We start from the raw sequence: 10,674 nt of genomic DNA on the forward strand, positions 1-10,674 counted from the left end.
TTGCTTCAAGAAACACTTTTGATGCACCAATAAATTGTCATTTGCATTTGTTTTCGAAGCAAGGCGGGTGCACTACCAGCCTTAAATATAGCAATCTTAGAGAAGGGTATTCATGAAATTTGGCTTCCTAAACATAAGATTTTGCAAAAAACCCCTATCATATTGCGATAGAATTCTTTCATTTGCTGCTTCTTCAACCCTAACAACATGAGTTGTTGGATTTTTCATCTTCTCTACTCTAGGTACCAGAGTTTATCTTTATTTCCATTAAAACCCTAGCCCCTGTCTTTGTAAATGGATTATATGTTATTCATATTCTCTTTCTCAAGTTACTGCAATAAAACACCTGGAAATACTACTTTTGCTTTTAAAGCAAGTTTCATCAAATGTCTATAAAATTATGTTTACTACTAGAAACACTCAGTATCAACTTTGAGTGTTTTTCGAGATTGAAAACACTTAGGGAGAAATACTGGTCATTATTTCATTTGAAAAATTAATTATTTGAATTGTAAAAGAAAAAACTATTTTATATATGTCGAACTTTGTCCCTGGCTTCAAAAGTATTCGAGTTTGCTAATTGAACCAATTCTTTGAGGTTAATTTGTTAAATATTCTTAGAGATTTTTACATGTAAGTCCTCTTAGTTGACCATTACAATATATTATGTGTGAATCCCAACCAAACTAACATTGTTAGCATCAACTGTTAAGTGTATTCGAATTTCAAACTTGAAAATGTTAAATTATCCCTCGAATTATTAATACAATGTGTTATGACTAAAATATCATTTAATTATTCACAATATATATTTGTTTTAAATACATAATAATTAATATTTTTTTGTAAATATATTAATTAAAATTTTTTTTTGGCACTAGGTGTTAAAATTTTAAAATATGTATATGGTGAATGGTTAAATACATTTTAGTCATAACACATTGTACTAAATGTCCTTATGAGTATTTTGATCTCTCTAAGTTTGAAATTTGAATACGGGAAGGGTCATCCAAGGGTGAATGGTGATGATATTAGTCTAATTGGGACTTATAGGTAAAATATTAAAAAAAAAAAAAATCAACATTAATCTATGGTCCACTAAAGAGTCCCACACGAAAAAATCTTATATTTTTATTATCAACTAAATATCTTATCGGGGAAAGCGCGTTGGTTGATTGGCATATCTCCATCTTGAAACCTGGGTTTGGATCGAATCCGGATCAAATTTCAAACTTGAAAATGTTATGGAATTTTTTTTATTTTCAATAAAGTGTTTTTCACCGTGGGAAAGCGTCTTGTTGGTGTTGTCGGGGAGCACAACTCGCATCGTTGAATCCTGGACTCGTTCGGATCTACCGTCTACATACTAAAATCGGGTCACCTGTTCACTTCCGGTACGGGTAGGAAGTGGACCGTATTATATTCCCTGGTGTCGGTCGGTCGACTAGGCCCGCCTCTTTCTTCCGTTTTTTTCTGGGCTTTTTCTGTCACGACAGTTGTTTGCACTTAGCCAATGCATGACCGACTTCTTTCTAAACGATAATTGAATCTTGATTTCAAAGAAAAAAGGTGAAAATGTCTTCTCCATTCCTTGAAAATCTTCAGAAAAAAAGCTCTGAAGTTTTCTCAACCAAACAAAGCTATAAAATCAAATCCCATGAAGAAAGTACACTAACAGCTTTATTTGGTTTGCAACCTTACGTGGCTATAGGGATTGTTTAAGTCATTCTCTGATACATTTTGGTCCATCGAATCGAAATTTCGATTGAAATTTTCAACAGTCGAGATGCCAAAATTTAAAATCCGACAATCTAAATGGACGTGACGATCCAACCATCTTTGTTTCTATGGCTTAGCAGTGAAAAGTTCCAAACTGAAAAACGCTGGATTGAATTCGCAACTCCCAAGGAAGAAATGCCATTTATTAATTTGTGGCGCCTAAGAATGGAGACAGACACCCACATGCATTGAGAAAAGCAGAGATTGAAGTGGGCCCTCTTTTTTCTTTTTAAATAAATCTGAAAAGGCCCACATGCTTCCACCTCTTCCGCTCACTGAAGCCCACAGATGACCCATGGCCAATGAAGAGAGGGCCATAAGATTAGGTCAACTGGATTCTCAGAATTAAGAGGGGGCCCATCATCAAGATGAGGCCCACCCTCGTGCCATGTTTCGATTGGACCCTTATCAAACAAAACTACCATTAAGTGAAATCCTACTCTTGTGCCGCTCGTTCCTGCTACACCCACATGGTTTCTACTTGCTGATCGACTTTAGCTTCTCTGCCTGTGACAACACACACCTTCTTCACCTTCAATTTCATTTATCTTAAACCCCCATTAGATAGGTTACAAAAGCAGTTGTCTTTGTCATTCCCCAACAAAAATAAATAATGCACTAGACAGAATAATATATTAAAACTCATAACAAATTCAGTTTTATCCAATCTTCATTTTTTTTTTTTGGATATGAATCCAATCATCATTTATATTTTAAAATCTCAAGGGTATACTTTTTTTCATTTGATTATATTTCTAGGGGTATGAATGCCTCCGTAGATATCTTTATAGGGAAGTAATATTCCTTCCGAGTACGATTAGTTCATATGTTTTAGTTCCTAGACTTCGTTCTATTTGTTAGTACACTTGTTTAAATGTGATTTGATGACTTCTACTAACCTGTAAAAATGACTAAACTACTGCCATGAAGTATAATCTTAATTACTTGACAGGGACAATTGGTATTTTGCTTCGGTTTAAGATGTTAATATCAAGAGTAGATTGTAATTAAAGCACTGGCGATTCATAAAGCACTTCACAGGAATAAGCATTTGCAATTACCCCGCACTTTCTTGAAGAGTGATAATCAAGCAATTACGTTGTACCACTTCTCACCGTCACCTTAAAAATTTATCACATTGTCAAAGGTATCCAACTTATGACAATGGCATTTGTCAGACCAAAACATATTCACAAAAATGCAAACCTTTGTAGTCGATAAATTTATTTCTTACCCAAAAAACTAATTCATTTGACTTGAGTTATTGTTTAATTAAATAAAATCACAATAATCGAGGACAATAATTCCCTAATCTTACCATTTTTATTGTATTCTTTCCAAGTTTGCATTGCCACGAGGTGGCATTTCGATTTGTGTAAGTGGAATGGTGAAGGAATATATTTGATCACTCCCAAGAAAGAAATTTATTTGTTTTTGTTTATAAAAATAGTATTTAATACCAAATAAGGAATCAAAATATTTATGGCTCCTGATATACAGCGAAGTAGAACCTTCGCCTTATATTTATACATTTATGATACACATGTTCTACTTATTAATAAACAAATATATTATATATAGAATTAGTTTCGTCACATACAAGTGATTCTATTGCTTCCTTAGATCTCATGTTTTCTTGTTGACTAAAATGCTTGAGTTATTATTAGTTTAGCTCGCTCTTATTAGTAAATTTTATATTTTTCTCCAATAACATTTAATATAAAGCTGGCTTATAATGAGTTATCTACTATAATACGTGATCCTTGAAGTATTGCATATTAAATATAGATTACTACACTTCTAGTTATGGAAAAAATGGCAATTCAATGTAGGATTGGTAGAGTGGTAGAGATCCATACTTCTCTGTGGAGAAGTCCTCAAGAGTTCTAGATCTTTGAAGATTTCAGTGTCTGAAAATTCCTAATTAGAGGATGTGGAATGAAAAGTGGTTCATCCTAAATACATTTGATCGACGTGATTTTTGTGAATATGCAAATAAATAATTTTTTGAAATCTCAAAATTCTTAAGGTCCTGTTTGATTACATGAGTCTGGAGATTTCAAATCTATTGAATTATAATTTATAAAATTAGATGTTAGTTGTGGAATGAAATATGTGGATTCATCCTAAAATACTATTTGATCGATGTGATTTTTGTAAATATGTTTTTTGAAATCTTTGGATTTCACCACTTACCCATAAATTTATAGATTCACATTTTGAGTGTAAAAAGGTGAATCTCTAGATTTCATGAATCTAGAGATTTTTACAACCAAACAAGTATAATTCTCAGATTCATGAATCTAGAAATTTCAAATCTCTGGATTCATATAAATAAACAAGCCCTAAAGCAAAACTAGCGGGGTTTCTTGGTTGTTTGATCCTTTTATTGCACCCCAAAAAAAATTTAAAAGATAAAAATGAAACATAAACAAGAATAAATCAGAGTTTTGTTTTTCAGTTAAAAAATAAAAAATATATAAATTGAAATCACAGATATACCCTTGTAGAAACAACCAGCCGAAAGTCTAGGGAGAAGTGTTATGGATTTAGATGTAATAACTAATAGGAGAAAACCATGTGAGTTGGGCAGCTTTTGTCTTTCTCCAATCAAAAGAAATCCAAACAGAATAGGAGGAAGTTCAATCAAATCTCCCCACGTGAAAATGGTATCACATTCACACTAGTCGTGTCTATTTCATATCGGCTAATGGCGGACTCGTGGCATTCTTGTGATTTCGTGGAACTCTGGGGAAATTCTTGGAAGCTGGCACAGATAAATGGCCCAGGCCCTCACTGTTTTCGAAGCACATCGCATCTCGCGGTCACTGGTTCTCTACTTCTCTTCTCTTCTTCTTCTTCTTCTTCTTGCTTGTTGCTTGTTGCTTCTGCTCTGAAGTCGTTGGGATTCTGCAATGGAAAAGTTCGCCATTTCACTGCTATCGGTCCTACTCTGCGCCACCTGCTACGTCTCCTTCGCCTTCACCGATGGTAAAGCTAGCTCTAACTAATTTTTTTCTTATTTGGTTTCTTTCGTTTGAGTGAGTAGTAGGAACTATAAATACATGGTGGATTTCTCCTTGAGTTCTTCTTCCTCTTTTTTCTTTAGATCTATGGTTGGTGAATGCACTATAAGCTGCTGGAAACTTAGTTTTCTCTTTAACTTTCCGATTCTTGCAAGTTTTTTAGTTCTTACATAGAATGTGCTTTGGTTTGAACCAGTCATCCTCCGTTGAAGTGAGATCCATTAGTTATCTGTCATGAGATCCAAGGTTTAACAGCTTCTTCGCCTGTAAACTTTCAGATTTCTCGAATTTCTCTTTTCTCTCACCCTGGTTGGTTGGTGAAGAAAGAATTTCAAAATCTTGAATCCGAGTGCTGAGTTCCATTATTCCAGTTCATCCAAATGACCTAAATAACCCATTGTCGCATGGCATGCCGAGGGGAGTGTTTTGGTCATTTTCAGAAAAATGCCGGAAAGCCTTTACTACCTCTGAGGGGTGTTTGGTCAATTCGTAGAAAATAACTGGGAGCCTTTACTTCCTTCACTATGCTGCCACAGAGATTGTGTCTTCTTGCTTCTGTGACGCATCGTGTCAGAGACGGGTAGACGACGAACACTTTCACGGTTTTACCCTTCAGTTTAATTCACTTTGACCGATGAAATTCGAGTTTTAGTGAAGGGTAAATGTGTCATTCAAGCATTTAATGAGTCTTCGCCTAGCTTTATTCTTTTTCGTCGGTAGATATCTCATTTACTTTGATGCGCTTGGTTGCTTGGATGAATAAATAGAGATACAAAAAGAGAGAATCTTTTCTCTTTCCATACAAAAACAGTCAATCTTCTCTTCTAAACCCTAATTGACAAGTTTGTACCATCTTTCCGTGGTCCAAGAGACCTGGTACAAATTGATGTGATAGGGATTAGCCGATTGGGGGAGTTTTTTTTGAAAATCGGTTGTATCAAGTTGTTAACCCGGCCGAGTTAATTTCCCATATCTTGGTTTTCAGGGTTATTACCGAACGGGGACTTTGAGAAAGGACCAAAGTCATCTCAGCTTAACGGAACGGTGGTGACAGACCGTCATGGGATTCCAGAATGGGAGTTAGCAGGCTACGTGGAATATATAAAGTCGGGCCAGAAACAGGGAGACATGTTACTGGTTGTACCGGCGGGAGCACATGCAGTGAGGCTTGGAAATGAAGCGTCTATTAAACAGAAGGTGAAGGTAACCAAGGGGATGTACTATTCCATCACCTTCAGTGCAGCTCGCACATGCGCCCAGGAGGAAAAGCTGAACGTGTCTGTCGCACCAGACTCTGGTGTGCTGCCCATGCAGACTTTGTACAGCAGCAGTGGATGGGATTCCTATGCGTGGGCCTTCCAGGCTGATTATCCAGAGATCGAGATTCTAATCCATAACCCTGGAGTGGAGGAGGACGCCGCTTGTGGACCCCTCATTGATTCCATCGCCATGCGGACTCTGTACCCTCCTAGAGCCACCAACAGTAAGTTACTTTCTTTCTAAACTACGCCAACCCTTTTACCCTTTTTTTTCACTGTTAATTTCATTTTATTCCATGGTAGTGATCTTATGGGCATTTAAACTGATGACAAAATGGTTTGTTTGGTGACGATACTTAAACTCAACAGAGAATCTTTTGAAGAATGGGGATTTCGAAGAAGGGCCATACGTGATACCAAACACAACCTACGGAGTGCTGGTCCCACCAAACATCGAAGACGACCACTCACCACTGCCAGGGTGGATAGTGGAATCGCTTAAAGCCGTGAACTACATAGACTCCGACCATTTCGCGGTGCCGCAGGGTACGCGTGGGGTGGAGCTGGTGGCCGGCAAAGAAAGCGCCATTGCGCAGGTGGCTCGAACCATCCCTGGTAAAGTTTACTCCCTAACTTTCGCCGTCGGAGACGCGAGAAACGCCTGCCAAGGGTCCATGATAGTGGAGGCCTTCGCAGGAAAGGCTACCCTCAAAGTGTCGTACGAGTCACAGGGAAAAGGAGGTTCGAAGCGAGCGGTTTTAAGGTTCACGGCTGTGTCTAAACGAACCCGGGTGATGTTCTTCAGCACCTACTACACCATGAAGACCGACGCATCCCTCTGTGGACCTGTCATCGATGATGTGAAGCTGCTCAGCGTTCGCAAGCCGCGACGTAGCTTGAGCTAAGTACGTAAGATCTAGTTGCAGAAGAGATAAGAAAATTAAGAGAAGAAGAGAGTTAAAGCGAGGGTTTATAACTCTAAAGTCTGAACGTGTATGAATGGTGATGGTATCTCATCTCTCTATCATCATCATCATCTTCATGTCAGTTTTGAGTTGATATATTTAATGGGTAGAGTGTATACTAATATGGAATGTACTTAGCTGTGTGATGAGTTTTTAGTGATCATGTAGTTAATCTGGGAGAATAAATAAGGAACTTGAATAGAATTTGAAAAGGAAGTTTTACCTTCGAAATAATCATGTTGTATTTAAACTTATTCTACATAAATAGCTTTTTAAATTCTTTTCCTGGGTCACTGTAATTTTACTGGTTCCCTCCTCTGCAATTTGATGAACACAGTTCAAACTGTAGTCTTCTGAAAAAGTAACAGCCAAGACGTTGCAACGTTTGACCATCTCTTGCAAACTAGGTCTTCCCTTTGGAGAAATTCTGCGAGATAGGGTTCAATTATATGTAAAATATTTTAATTCAATGGTTAGGGTAAAGTCTAATGGTGCCTATAGATTATATTTACACATGATTTATTCATTCAACATCTATTTGGAGATTTCTTCGGAAAAAAAAAAGTTAAATCATTTCGAACGATCATTTCTTTATGGGTAATTTTCATCTGGACCCCTAAGGTTTGATCTATGTCATTTTTAGTCCAAAAAAATTGAAACTTTGCATCTGCCTCCCTGTATTATAAAAAAAGTCAATTTAAGGACAAATTATCACTTCTATGACGAATTTGCTCTTATTATTTTTTTATTTTTAATATAGATTTTTTTATTTTTACATTTTAAGGGATTAAAGTTTATTAATTTACAAAATGAAACCCTCATTCATTACCCGATTCCCAAATCCTGGTTCTACCAATCCTAAAACCTTATTTTCCAAATCCTACTAGAAGATTAGGAAATGAAAATTAATAGATAAAACTTAATCTCCAACTAGGGTTCGCATACCTTGAAAGAACTCTTCCAACTTCTAGTTCGCAACCATGTCTTTGAGTTATTTATCTTGGAGAAAGTCAGTTCACACCACCCACACCCTGCCTCCAAATTGAAAATTTGAAACCCTATTTCAACTCCGCCATTAATGCAATCAGAAGCTAAACACAACATCGGTTGATGAATGAAACAGATTGGAAGGAGTTAGAAATTAAAATCTATTATAGAATCGCTCTCGCTCTTCGCCTAAAGCCGTAACTTCGCTCACATTGATCTGACCTTCGCTATCGCAAGAATATAGCGATCGAAGAGCTATCGCTCAGCTGCTTCGCGTGGGAAATGGCCGCCGTCTTGCCCGAAGGGGGCATGCCGTTAATAGCCTTCCTAGCAGAGACGATAATGAATCATCCTCTTCAGGTTCGCCATTGTTGATGCTCGCACCAGCTCCACTGCTATTTGATACTTGTTTCCCTACAAAATCAAACAACAAACAAATCAAGATAAGCATCAGCTATTGTTGGTAAGTAGATGATCAATTGATTCAAAATCAGCAACTTGCAAAAGGAGTTCGAAGAGAATGAGGTGAAATTACAAAAATTTAATGGATAGCTGGCGTAAATCAAAGGAAGAAGCATTAGACAAATTGAAATCGCAAGTCACCAACACTCTTCTAGATTCGACCACCTTGTTCCCTATCCTAATCCACTTAAAGAACTGACCTCCAGAGCGGATCGGTTTGCTCCCAACTTGAAACTGAGAATACAATAACAAACCGAGAGAAGAACTTGAATGATGCAAGGTGACACTGAGTCTAGAACCATCGATTTGGGAATTGGATAATGAAGAGGGACTGATTTTGTAAATTAATCAACTTTAACCCCTTAAAATGTAAAAAAAGAAAAAAAAGGAATAAGGGCAAATTCGTCATAGAATTAATAATTTGTCCTTAAATTGACTTTTTCTATAGTACAAGGGAGGCAGATACAAAGTCTCAGTTTTTTTGGACTAAAAATGACATAGACCAAACCTTAGGGGGTCCAGATGAAAATTACCATTTCTTTATTTTGTGTGTAGATTTTTGACCAAACACAGACAAAGAAATTCATTCAGAAAAACAAGTCTGGGGAAATTCTCCTAGCAGGAATAGAGTAGAAAGGATCAAGACCTCGTAATGGCTGCATCCACCAAACTTTATAAATACCTAAATAACGAGCACCTCTGGCTAATAGATCTACAAAAACATCATCTGCTCTCGAAATATCAACTACTAAACAAGTGTCAAACCCCAGCAAAAAATTCTTAATAAGCTAAACCAAATTTGAACAATTCCAATCCAAAACACTAGGTTCACCATGTAAACTGGAGACCACGGCCTGACAATCAGAAAAAAGCTTGATATTCTTTATCCCTATAGTAAAAGCAAGTTGAAGGATGTCATAAATCGCTTCCAGCTCCGCCTGCGGTGTAGATAGAGCCCAACCTGCTTTTATACGAGCAGCTATAAAAGACCTAGAGGATGTCTTGATAATTCCTCCACGACCACTACGAGAAGTTGTTGAATCCCATGAACCATCTGAAAAAACATGATAAAAATTGATATCATCAACGTTTGTCATTTGTAGAGACACATCATTAAATAATACGCCTGAGGAAACATTCAACATATGAGAATCCAACACTCCAGTTGTGACCGATGTAGAAGTAACCTAAAAAAAGAGACCACTAATATCCTGTAACAAACCATTTAGAGACCAAAGAAAAGTATTTATGTTGGGCTCTCGTCCTTCAAACAAGTAAACATTCCTAGCCTTCCAAATTAACCAAGCTACTACACTCCAAATAGTATACACCCAATTTAAATTACCTAGATTGAAAAGAGATTCAATAAAATTCCACCAATCCACAATGTCATGGCCATGGAAAATGCTTGTATCTAATTTAAGGGGAGAAGCCTTCTAACAAAGTTTTGCAAAAGGACAATGAAATAAAATATGAACAATTGATTCATAGGCACATTTGCAATAAATACACAAAGGAGTATAGATTTTGTGTGTAGATTTAGTGTTCAACGGATCACTTTATAATTATCTAAGGGAAAAGTATTAGCGTCACCCCATCAATTATTCTTAGCCCAACTTAAAATAAAATATTAGGTTCATCCTGTCAACAAATAATTTTTTTCTTTCTTAAAGATAATATTACCCTCCAACAATGAGAAAATTAAATTATAGTTTGCTATTTTCTTTCTAATATGAAAAAGACATCTATAGTCTCTCTTGTTATTCTATAGAAGAGAAATAGATATATAGAACTGCTGGTCTAACCACTCTTTGAAGTAAAAAACTTTTTCTCTTATATGGAGTTATTTATTTATTTTAAAATTGATAGTGTTGCTGCACAATCCTGTTCGTCCCTTTAGCCGGATGAACCTACAAGAATGAGCTCGACCGTGGAGGTCAAGTTTTCACCTCCGACGATCTAGTTAGGAATCCGATTGAGGAAGACAAGAAAGTAATGAACAATAAGAATTCAAATAGTGATAGTTCTATTTAACGTATATTTCTCTTGTGCTCCTTTACCTTTTTATAGGTTATCTACGTATGAATTCGTTTCGAACTAAAACATTACTTGGACTGCAATACGAACTTTAGTGATTGAGTCCTACTCAAATATGAGTTATTGAGTCCCAGTCGAATACTTTGTCTTCGGTTATCA

At 36.5% G+C, this 10,674-nt stretch overlaps 1 protein-coding gene across 1 annotated transcript; it reads left to right on the plus strand.

Annotated features, from left to right (window-relative positions):
* Positions 1-4,603: 4,603 nt before the first annotated feature.
* On the plus strand, positions 4,604-7,263 carry LOC149025083 (BIIDXI-like protein At5g11420). Its single transcript, XM_089145293.1, has 3 exons — positions 4,604-4,770; positions 5,791-6,288; positions 6,434-7,263. Exons 1-3 carry the CDS (start codon positions 4,695-4,697, stop codon positions 6,967-6,969), a joined length of 1,110 nt encoding a protein of 369 aa, XP_089001419.1. The 5' UTR covers positions 4,604-4,694; the 3' UTR covers positions 6,970-7,263.
* The last annotated feature ends 3,411 nt before the right edge of the window (positions 7,264-10,674 follow it).

This window comes from Hakea prostrata, chromosome 2 (assembly GCF_041222555.1).
Source record: "Hakea prostrata isolate BN-2017 chromosome 2, UWA_Hpros_2, whole genome shotgun sequence".
In the NCBI taxonomy this organism is placed as follows: Eukaryota; Viridiplantae; Streptophyta; class Magnoliopsida; order Proteales; family Proteaceae; genus Hakea; species Hakea prostrata.